The sequence below is a fragment of the Rhynchophorus ferrugineus genome, unplaced genomic scaffold (genome assembly GCF_030347505.1).
Source record: "Rhynchophorus ferrugineus isolate W39M unplaced genomic scaffold, kcgeb_rfMv2 rfM6, whole genome shotgun sequence".
NCBI classification, from domain to species: Eukaryota; Metazoa; Arthropoda; class Insecta; order Coleoptera; family Curculionidae; genus Rhynchophorus; species Rhynchophorus ferrugineus.
Window position 1 is genome coordinate 41,198,622 of NW_027472585.1, and position 12,371 is coordinate 41,210,992.

General features: G+C 32.1%; 2 protein-coding genes across 15 annotated transcripts in view; both read right to left on the bottom strand.

The window, feature by feature from the left end:
* Positions 1 to 212: 212 nt before the first annotated feature.
* On the bottom strand, positions 213 to 987 carry LOC143198632 (NADH dehydrogenase [ubiquinone] 1 alpha subcomplex subunit 6-like). Its single transcript, XM_076407973.1, has 3 exons — positions 861 to 987; positions 695 to 810; positions 213 to 644 (listed from the first exon to the last, which is right to left on the bottom strand). Exons 1-3 carry the CDS (start codon positions 985 to 987, stop codon positions 516 to 518), a joined length of 372 nt encoding a protein of 123 aa, XP_076264088.1. The 3' UTR covers positions 213 to 515.
* A 508-nt stretch (positions 988 to 1,495) lies between these two features.
* The window catches only part of LOC143197913 (UNC93-like protein), a 179,608-nt gene continuing 168,732 nt past the window's right edge, over positions 1,496 to 12,371 (bottom strand). For all 14 annotated transcript variants that reach the window (XM_076406727.1, XM_076406718.1, XM_076406726.1 and 11 more), the window contains 4 exons: positions 11,589 to 11,773; positions 9,195 to 9,440; positions 3,246 to 3,593; positions 1,496 to 2,404 (listed from right to left, as the gene is read on the bottom strand). In XM_076406727.1, the coding sequence (XP_076262842.1) occupies positions 3,262 to 3,593; positions 9,195 to 9,440; positions 11,589 to 11,773 (763 nt within the window). In that variant the 3' untranslated portion in view covers positions 1,496 to 2,404; positions 3,246 to 3,261. The remainder of the gene's footprint in view (positions 2,405 to 3,245; positions 3,594 to 9,194; positions 9,441 to 11,588; positions 11,774 to 12,371) is intronic.

A 12,371-nucleotide genomic window follows, 5' to 3' on the forward strand; every position in this document is an offset into this window, starting at 1 on the left:
GAAATTATAACAATTTATTTTATATAAGAGAGATCTTTTATATAAGATTGGTAGTTTTAATTTTTGATTGGTTATAGGGTCGTCGTATATTGTCAAAAAATCGTTTTGATAAAACTCAGATTTTAAAATCTTTTAAATTAGTTAGATGTGGAAATTGGGAGAAAGGCACTAGCTTACACAGGGAAATATATTTTCTAAACAATAAAGCAGACTCTAACACAGACAAAAAAACATTGTGAAAATCAGTAAAGTATGAATTCTTGTAATATTTACCCCATTTTGAGTGTTTACACATCTTAAAGATTACTCTTTCGGATTTTTATTTCAGAAATTATTAAACAGTTCAATATAATCAAAATGTAATTCTCATAATATTTTCTGGGATATTAGGATTAATTTTATCTATATCGAGTACCAAACACCTTCACCATATCGTGAATACTGAAAATTTATGACATTCATTACTACATGACTGAATTTGTTTGTTTCTTTTGTTTATTTCAATCATTTAGCGATCAATTCTTTCCTTCAATAAATTTGCCAAGAAAACTTGCTGGTTTTGAATCAGTGGCATCTCGAAAATACCTTGCTATACCCCTTCCTGTTATCCACATCTGTTTTGCTTCCTCCAAATCCATTTTACCCTATAAAAGCCACAGTCAAAAACTGCTACAACTAAGTGATTTTGTCTAACTTTTATGATCAACATGTCGATAACTCGAATATCTTTTATCTTTCCATATTTGGTAAATTCTTCTCGTAGTTTATTTTTGCACATTTTCTCGGTAAACTCTGTATCAAAATGTTTCACTAAAAAATGTGTAAGGGTATTTGAAAGTTATTATTGTTAATGTTCATACTTATATAGGGTATCTGCCTAAACCAAGATTTATATAAGCTGATGACTCTATTTCTAGCTTCATGATGGTCAAGGGATAGGATTGGTCGTACTTCTCGAAAAAATTTTTGTGACGCTTTTTGTGACATTTTACAAACAAATAGTTGAATTATTAAAAACCGTCATCTGTTAAGTTGTTGATGTTTTTTTACCTGCGCCATTTTATCGTTTAATTGTTTTCGATATTTATTTGATACAGTCTTTATCTCTATGAATATGCTCATTACAATAGAATTCTATTAACTATAAGATGTTTTATATTAGTTTTACGGATAATTTTGGTTCATGCAGTACATAGTATGGTAATTATTTGTGAAGATAGATTATGCTAAATTTTATTATGGTAAGGCGTTGAGGAAAAATTCAATTATTTAAGTGATTTATGTTATTTTTAGTGTTTAAATTTACCTTCACCATTTTGTTAAGATGATTTTTTATGTAATAGAAATATAATAATTTTTTGAATTTTGATGCTTGAAATACACAGTAGTACACAGTGTAAAATATTGTTATATTTAAGTAAAGACATAGTTTAGAAACGTGTTCGATAATGTTTTAAGATCAGAGATGTGGGAACATAAAAATAAAATACACTAGTAACAATTTAAAATACTCTATTACTGTATAACTATTGCTAACGGAATACTGAGTAAAATTACAGTATCATTTCAGAGTATAATCCTAAAATATACAAACCTACAACTACTTATATTAGGCCTTTTACTGTACAATACATTTTAAAGTTTATTTAGTGAATTAAATCAAGATCATAAAATATAATATTTATAAATTATAACTAAACAATAACCAGGGATCCGTTATCTGTTCCTGATTGGTCTGCGCGGACCGAGAAACATCAGATCCTCAGTTGTTTTATCTTCAATCTCTATAGGGGGGATTATTTTAATATATTTTTTTACACTGACGATTTCTAAGAGTAACTTAACTGAGAAAAGAAAAAAAAACTGAGGGATGCATGATAAAATAATGCCACAGGCATCGAGACTTTAACGGGCAGTTAAGGTTTCTCTCGGAAAACGTAATGTAGAGCTTAAGACTAAAAATGAAGTTGGTAAATTCACGCCAATGTTGTTTGCTATTGTGTTTTGGAAAGTAAATGGCACTGAACTGGGAGAAAAGGGTGAGTATTGGATGGGACGATGTATCGAGGCGAACGGTTTCTTTCATCTGGGGGGTTTTGAGTGGGATGTTTTCCTTGGGGAGAGTTAATTTTACTTTACCATCACAGACTGTTGCAATGACGAAACACGGGAAACATTCTGATATCGGTTTTCGTTACCTAAATGTTCTCTAGCGCTTAAACTACGACTTTATATACAACAGAACGAAAAAAACTTGATTCTATGTCGAAGAAAGAAGAAATACTGCTTTTTGTTTAGTTGCGCTGATCTTGCTACCGCTGGACTTGCGCACTGGCCCCACAAAGCACACCACCTTACTTTTATATCAAGCGATTAACTGATTCCTAATGTCCATATGGAATGCCTGAAAAAAAGTCTAAAATTAGAATCAGTTTGTCATAATATTAAAAACAACGTTTTCATTAATAAAATAAATAGCAGCGGAAATAAATACTGATAATTCATTGTATTTTGTATGACGGTGACAGTGACAGTAAACTGATCGTGGTATCGCCTTAATACCGATATTTGACGTGGTTGTTGACAATTATCGCGCTCCAGTTTGGTTGGGAAATTTTCGAACGTGAATGAACTCAATTTTTCATTTTTACATGCTATTTATAACTGTCCGAATCATCGATATTAAATATTAATATGTGAAACTAATAAATCAAAAGGACACAATCATATAAAACAGTTACAATTAATATCACTGTAATGAGATTTTCACCACCATGAAAATATTTAAAATTTATTATTGAGTTTGCGGCGTTGCCAAATTGTATGAATCGTAATTATATATGGGGAATATAGTAAACTTTATTATTGCATCCTATATGAAAGTCTGATGGTATTTTTTTCTTTCAATATTTTTTTAATGTATTGTCTATTATGGTTTTATTAAGAAATTAGGACAAAATAATAATTTCATTGCTAATAATATATTTTTTGCGTTTGAGTCAAAATAAAAAGGCCAGTAAATTAACTATCGGTGAATTGGCATCATCTTCTTCTTTTGATGACAATTAAGACATTTAGTTATTTTTTATGTAATGTGTCAAAGTCATATGTACCTACACTATAACTCTGTTCGTTTAATTTGAATTTATATTGTTACAATGTGTAGTTTTATAATATTGTACTAGCTAATATTGTAATAAAACAAGCTCAGTGACATTCATGGTAGTGGCATAAAGTGTACCCACCTAATAAATTTGTATTCTACAAATGCGTAACGATAATTTCGTCATCGATGTCGTCTTTCTCGTCGTCTGTCGTTTCTGGTTCGGCTTCTACCACTTTCTTGGTGGCGGCCAGTTCGGCAGCCTTCTTTTCCTTAGCCTTCTGTCTCTTGACCTTGCGCAGGTGGTGGATTTCGACGCTGCAATACAGTAGGAAACCAAACAGGAGGATGGTCAGCTGAACGTAGAGCTTCATGCGAGCGCAGAGATGGGTGGAGTAGGCGTAGGCCACCACAAAGCCGACCGATTCCCATAGACGGTAGTTCGAGAAGGCTGCCTCCTTGTTTCGCCTGAAGAGGGCTCCGTAGAGACCTGTAATTGACATGAATGCAAACGTGTTAGTGATTATGTCGGTTTATTCGGTGTTTTTATGTAGAAATATCGAGAAATTAATGGTAAGGACCGACAATAGTTATGTTTATTAATCGAACAATGACAATTGCGGTCGTAAATTATTCGAGGTAATCCATCCCGTCGTAATTATGGTGAATTTGCGCGTTGATTTATACGTTTTTGTTTCGTGAGCATGCGAAAATATTGTTTGTTTTTTTTTCGTTGATGTGATTGTTTTCTCTGTGTAACCTTTCAATTATTTTCAACGGCGTAAAAGCGTCATTATACTAAATGGCGGTTAGCTGTTTTAGCATAATCGAGCAATTAACTCGGACAATACGTAATGCATGGGATTGATATATACAGCCGATATTTAATTAATTAACCAATGCGGTTATGGATTCGCTTATGATAAGAGATGAAGGAAAATATATTTGGAGATTTTTTTAACAAATTATGGTTTTAAATGTCCAATTGTGTTTCCACGCCACTATTAGTTTAGAATGTTTTTATATATAATATTCACAATGGTTTTTAATAATAAAGAGTAGAGTTGATGGACTTGCACAGCTGGTGTTTACAATGGTCTAACAATGTTTTTGGGAGTACGGTTGATGTTAAAGCCCTCTTATAACCTACACATTGAATTATTTATTTCTGTGCTGTGTTTTTATTGTATTTTAAGGATTTTAGCGACCTATTCATTCTAGTGATGAATATCTGTTCTTTTTTTTTTAATTTTGTTGGTTTTGGGTTTGGTTTCAAGACTAGAAAATTAATCACACTTAGTTAAAATAAACCTTGTAGAAGAAAGTGTTCTGAGAAGTGCATCATGTCAGTCCATATGCTTATAGTCCAGTGCATATGCGAGATCTGGAAAAATTATATTGAAAGAACAACAAAAGCCTTGTATATCAAGGCTGAGGGAACAAAGGGAACATAACGTGTGATAGATATATTAAAACATATATAGGATATGAAAATGACTTAGGTATGGCCTTTCTGTTCAAAATGAGATAGAAAAATTACTGTAGCCAAACTAGCAGCAAAACTTCACCATTAGATATAACTAGAGATAACATAGGTGTACTCGTAAAGATGTACTCAGTATATTAGCAGCAGTATACTATTCAGCATATATAATCCAATAGAACTGACATGGGATGGGGCAAAGAATTATTACAATGGCTATGCAGCTCGAGAGGAATACACAATAAAAAACTGTTTGGATATGTGGAAAGAAGCATCGTCTACAATAATACCTTTAGTTTGGATAGACTCCATCAGACACACAGAAGAAGTAATTGACAAATGGTGGCAGTGTTAGATAAATTAGAAATTAAGGGTTTTGTTATTGACTGAAATAGTGACTCAGAAAGTGACAGTGACTGAGTGATACTCTCGGGATGTGGGATTATGATCTGATGGGTCATCAGGGTCAAAGGGTCATAGTGATTTAATTTAAGGATTTAATAGATGAAGTCTTATTGTTAATTTTATATGAATTAAATTAACACATAAAAACGCTACGAACTTTTTCTATGACCCAATATTTTAATGCTCTTGTTTTCTGAAAAATGTTAAATCGTGAAATCTAAAAAACCAAGAATTCAAGTACGCCCTCAGGCTATTACCGAGAGCCGGTGCTTTTTATGATTAATTTAGCCGAGTTGGAGATAAAATCGAATTATTTTCACATTATAACTGCACCATCACTTAAAGGCAAAGCCTTTCCGTGGATAATAATAACGATGCTTCTCTTAATGAGATTATTTAGGTTGTAGATACACGCCGTCATTGTCACTCATTAGTAGCGGCAGTTTTGATGAGTGGTTAAAAACAAAACGCTCTTAATTTAAAGCCACACCAAGCAGAAACCAACAATTATGAAAAAAAAACATGTATTCGTCTCATTAACCATCACTGAAAACCCGAAGTTTTAATTAAAATTGGTTTGTTTGTTGGTTGAACAAAGTTTGAACAATGGGCCTGTTAATTCGTAAATTGATCTTATTAATCTTATTTGTTAGTTAAATGTGGGTTTTAATAGGTTTTACCTCCATTTGATTTAGTTGAGATTTTGCTCGAGTGTTTATTAATTTGTTTTAACAATTTGTTAAGTATAATTAAACACCCTATGGAGATAGGGTATGTTGGCGCTTCTATAGTCTATTCAAAGTTATTTTGGACATACGTCATCTAAATTTGCGACGTCAAAACGTTGCAATGTTGCCGCATCAACTCTGAGTTTTAGTTCAGATGGCCTTTAATATACAACAAAATTCTAATCTAAATAAAATAATTGAACAAAAATGTTATTAAATATAATTTATTTTAACATTATAGTACATCTAAAAACTACAATTAATTATACAGCCACAATAATTTATAGGAAAGAGTTATAACTTCTTATCACTATTGCTTTCAAGAGTTTTGCATACGTCTGACAACCGGACGGCTTTGACAGGCTCATTCGTTTATGCGTTCGAACTAATTAGACAGCATTGCGTCTCTTTTTAACTAGAATAAAATGAGAAGGAAAATATTGTCTGATTCTGAAACGAATTTACAAATTGAAGCAGGCGATACATTAACAACTTTGAATAAACTATATTTTACTCTCGCTTATTGGACCTTCTTTCTTATTTCATTTTCCTATCTTGTATGTATCTTGCATTTTCAGAAAAATTGTTATTTTATTTTCGCTTTCATGTTTTTATACCTTATTACTTATTATTATATTTGCTTCCTCAATTAATTATATTCCTCAATCAATGTATTAATCATCTTACTTTCTGTTGTTTTGTATCTCCTCTCTACTTCACAATTCATTTTTATTCTATATTAAATTTCGGTTATTGTTTTGGTCCTAATGTAGTTCTTAACCTTATGATCCTTTTCTCTTAATTATTTTACGTTAATTATATTTTGTCATACGTTTTTATTGTTTGAATATGTTTAGTTTTTAACAATCTTTTCTTTGCAAAGAAATATCTGTTTCTTGTTCTAACATATTTATATTTATTTTTCTATAGCATATTTATTTTTCTGCGTATATTAATAGTTCTCTATCTTCTGATTTTATTGGTGTCGATTTTTATTTGTTATATATTATACATTCTTTAATTTCTCTTTTTCATGCTATTACAGTGGTTATGGTTTGGGTTAGTGCCATCTTTAGGCTTATCTCTTAGTTTAGCTAATTTAGCCATTTTGTATAACATTTTCCATTATATTTTCCATTTCAATTTTATATAAATGAAAATAAGAAAGAAATATAGAAGAATTATAAAGAAATATAAATATGTATATAGAAACAAATAGAAATACATTCAATTTTGTCAAAACGTGTACTTTTTATTGGTTATTGTGTAAACTGTATGCAATTTCCACTGAATGAATTTAGTTTAGAGAAAAACTATCAATAATAAATAACTCTAATACCGCCATATTTTATATCATCATTAATATATGGAGGAATTGCCTTAAATAAATAGTTTAATCTTAGAAACATTCTTAGAATCTCCGATGGCATGCACTGTTGTTTTTGCGAAATTAATGATAGATAATTGTGCTTTTTCATATCATAATATTAATTTCCAATGCCATCTGCGAACATTTATGCTTTTACTGATATTTGTTTTATTGTTTATAACGCAATCTTTCTATTTATATCGACCCGAAGACTAGCTCGAAACAAAGGCGATGTGGCAGTTGGTCCCTGACCGGACAGCCTTGCCGTCGGTTAAAGACCAACCGGTTCGAACTAGACCCGCTCCCCAGCTAGCGTCGAATCCTTTTCCTCGTTTTATTCGGACGGCTAGAAACGTATCTAAAATAGCAGTGAACTCACATCATCGTCCGATGTATTGCAGTTTGTAAATTCATTTTACATTAGATAAAAAGAGATAAAATGCTATCTGATGCGTCCGAACATGCAACCGAATCAGCTTATCAAACTCGCCTCGTTGCCAAATATACGCAAAATTTCTCGAAATATGAGTGATAATAATTAGAGGTTATAAAACGACAAACGCTGTTTTCGTGCCTTGCTTGTTTTGTTCAGTCAGAAACAGATGACTTCGAACAGGAGCGAGATAATGGGGCAACCCTCTTGTCAGTAAAATGCGTTAGAGAGCTATGTATTGATAAAACAAAAAGAAAGCTTGATGTTAGCTCAGATACTAAATATATGAAATGTAGGAAAACAGTGAGTATTTTTTTTCGATACAAACATAATATAATACAATTATTTCAGAGAAAACTGTCAGTTTGGAAAGTGTTATTAGAAAACTTTGGAATATGCGGCCATTTGAGCGATGTAAGTCATTCCTTTGTATATCGTTGGAAACAAATATTTTAAATGATAACCCACGAAGAGGTCTAATGGAACTTCCAGATAATACAATTAGGGAAGATTTGTTATTCTAATTTATGTATCTAGAAAGGTACCTAGAAAGGTTTGAGACTTGGAAAAACCATCAGTTACTGTTGTGGGCAATGCACTATACTATAGTACAATGATGGAAAAGACCCCACCAAGTGGTGTCGGTCCACAAGGCTGTAATTAAGTTGCATATATTAAATTAACTTTTGAAAAGGAGTGATGTTCATGTTAAGGAGCGAGTGAAAAAAGATACAAGATTAGATATACACTAGACACACCATCTAACCAAACAATATGGCCACAATATTGTCTTCCTGACTTTAGTGCTTCAATCAAATTAATAAGGGGTGTGGAAAGTTAATTGGATATGTAGAAAGAAGCATTCTGTAAGATAAAACCTTTAGTTTGCAACGAAACTGACAAACGGTGCAGTCATAAATAAGTGTTCGATAGATTGGAAATTAATAGTAGACTGAATGAAGCTCTTGGGATGGTGGATTATGATCCATTGCTGACAGTTACCAAGACAGTTTGATGAGAGTGGAAATTATTAAAGGTGTGTATATAATTAATATAGGATAACTGTACAAAATCGTATTGTAGGGTGTGAAAGATTTGTATACATAGATATATGCCTTATCGTTCAAAATATGCTTGAGCATTTGGTTATAATGTATGAGGGGAGAATGAATATTAACTGTTTTGCAGATATGGCAAGTGCATTAGGGAGAATGCACTGATTAAATCTAGTTTCATCAAGGAAGATGTATACAGGTGGTAACAGAAGAAACTAAGAAGAAATAAAACGATATCAAAATAACTTTTAGTTCTAAAAACTGTGTAGAACTTGTATAGAAACATTGTCATGAAGGAAATAAGAATTAAATGCAAAATGCAGTTGTTAATTAGGTACATTAAGCCTCCAGGGGATATCTCTACATAAAAACGCGCCTAGAAATCTACTTCATATAACCTACATAACCTATAAAATATTGCGGCTGTATAATTAACTGTCCTTCGATAATATATGTATTAAATATACTATATTGTTAAAATTAATTACATTTCGTAGTAATATTTTTCTTTCAGTTTGCAGTATTTTGTTTAGATTAGAAAACAGCGAAAGTTGATGTGGCAACATTGCGATGTTTTGCGACGTCATAATACTACGTAAAAGAACGGGCAAGACTTACCGTTGACTTGAGTCTGCCAGACGGCGTCGCCCACGCCCCAGAGACCCGATGCCATATAGAAGGCTAGGGGAGTAGCTGGATGAGGCCTCCAGATTAACAGCCACACTTGCAGGCCAGCGTGGACGCACACGCCGAGGATCATGATGGGAACGCGGCCTACGTACTTCATCACGCTGCCGAACAGCAGACTGCAGATGGCGTTCACGACGCCAAAGCAGATCATCACAAAACCTACATTTTGAACACCTGAAAAGAGAAACAAATCATTAAATTATTGATATTTCATTTAATACCATTTCCATAATATCTTATTTTTCAATTAATCGCATCTCACATTAGATATGCTTATTACAATATTTAATTTACGCATTAATTTTTTACTACTGTTCTGTTGTACTTGCAAAAACCCAAGCATGACGAGCATGGGATAAATACATGAGTAACAGGTCAATTGAAAATTCCCCGTCGTGATACATAGATGGCGCTACTAGAATTAAATCCATATTACAGCCGTCGGATTATTAGTTTGTGAATTATAGTATTTTGAGTGAAGCAACTTTTGTTTTTGTGAAAGAAAATGGATAAAAAGCAGAGAAGAGTGAGGAAGAGAGATTGGAATGTATTGGAAACGTATTCTTTAATCGATCTAATATTGCTAATTTTTTATTACAACGGTTCAGTTAAAGCTTATGTTGACATACAAAATTTGGTGATTTTGTCCAATTGTTTTTCAGTAAATTAATGTCTAAAGAAGTATTTTTATAGCTAATAGTTGGAATTTACAATAGACAACCAAATGACTTCAACATGTTGGTTTGTGATGTGTCGAAATGAAATGTCTTTGGTGTGAAGAGTATGCATTTGTTGTTTTTACTGGCTTTTACTCTATTGGCCTTCACGTTCACGATCAACATAGGAAACTGACCATTTCCCTTAGAAATCATTAGACTTGTTCAGGCAATCTATGATGGTTCAGCGAATTACGTACGGATACAAAACTATCTGTATATCAAGGAGATGTTGTCTCTTCACTGCTTTTCTACATAGTAGTGGACACAATTAGCAATTTGACGTTGGTTGATAATTCTTCTTGATAGAGCTAGTTTTGTAAAGGTATATATTTTAAGAATATCTGAAGGAAACATCTGACGTATTGAATGAGAGATACAACATCATGACTCTGAAGAATATAATAATAAGTCTTTAAAATAGGGTGGTTTGATAGTGTATGTTCGAAATCTTACAATATCAAGATAAACATATTCTTAGAGAAATAGACATTTGAAATAGAAAGAGTCATTTAAGGACTGTTGATGCTACTACATCTATTATTGGATGAATATCAATGTTAAATACAACAAATCTAAAAAAACTATAGGTAGAGATTTAAGAGTCAGGGTAGTCAATCAGAAAGATGGAAATGGATGTAAAATTATGGCTCTAAGATAAAAATAAATATTTTACAGGAGGAAACCTTTTGCATTGTTTTGAAAATTCCGGAAAAACTATTTCCTTTCATCACATTTCTAGTGAATGTTATTTAACGAACAACTTCTGCAACTTATTAAGTTATTAAGCAATAATAGTTTAAAAATATATACAGATGTAGCTCTTTCAACAGATCTTTTAATTAAATAATCAGCAAATGACCTATATTTTTTCAATATCATCAGAATTATTATTAATTATATTTAATTTGTTACAGGTTCTTTGAAATCTGATACTCTTTTTGTTAGTTTACTGTTGTTGAAACTCTCGAATGACTGTCCGTGTTTTTTATTTAATAGTTATACATTAGATGAACTAGTAGATATTATAATTTAGAAAAGGAAAGTCAAAAATAATTACACTTAACACTCTTGATATAAAATCTTTTAATTATAAAAAGTTGTGTTTCTATTACATTTTTTTTACTCTGTTATTACTAAAAATGATGCGACAACTACCTGTTGCATCGTCCAAAGATAAACCATCAAAATTTCAATTAAAAACTGAACAAAACGTACGTATTTGGATTGTTTTGTCGTCCGTAAATATTACTACTCGTTCTTTTATGTTTCGTTTTAGGAGTTACTATTAAGTCTCGAAAAAAACATTCTAGGAATCGTTCAAAATAGATCGATAGAACCCATGTAACGCGAGCATCAATCATATTTTTTGTGTTATCGACCATTTTTATTATCGCTTTTATCGCGATTGAAGATGATTGGTGCCCTGCAGCCAATTTTTTTGCACGTTTTCACGAGTTTTATTATAATGGCTAAGTACCGTGGTTCCGCGAAAACGATCACACAGTTTTAGTGACAATTAAAAATTTTATATTTGCATTTTTTTATTGCGCTTCGTGGAACTCGGATAGGATCGTTAAATACGTCTTGTGGACAGTCAACTCACCTAAAGCACATGACACATATGATTGGGTGAAGTCAGCACTGATAAAAGCTTGTTCGACGCCGATGTAAACTGTTATGGGAATCAGGAGTTGTTGGTACGGTTTCTTGAGTTGGTAGGCGGTAGCTGACAACAGCTGGATACCGCTCAGTTCAGCTGCACTGTTTCTCCTTTGTCTTTCGCCGTATCTGAAACAAGAAAACATCATTTTTGGGTTGTCTTTTATATTTCGGGATTATTAGTTCTCTTTGTCCAAAATTTGTTTCATGATTTTGCTATTCATTATTCTCCAGTTATGATGATAATATATATTTTTTAATTAAAAATATCGCGAAAAAATCAAGGTACCCTAAGTGGTGAAAATTAAAAGATTAATAAGTCATCCAGAGAATGTAAATATAAAGCTGATCCATTTTGTTAGATATGTGATATATTTATTACAGCACGAGATATACAATTTTATTTAAATGTATGTGAAAAGTTTTCTGAAGCCTACAAGGCTAATTCAACTGCTTTGTTCGGAATCTATATAAAACCCGGGCTCCATATGTTACTTGCAGTACTTGTCAAATATTCTTAGAAGGTATATAATTCTGATACGCCTTGCTAAAAGATGTAAAAGCAAAAATACGAAATCTATAAAATATCGTGACCTTGCTTCATCTTCTACTTCAATCAATTTTCTCAATTAAGTTCATTTCAAATGTTTTAAATGACGTTATACAACGCAATATTCATACAGAAACTATAACGAGTGTAATTCAACCTCTTTGTGTGATGTACTTC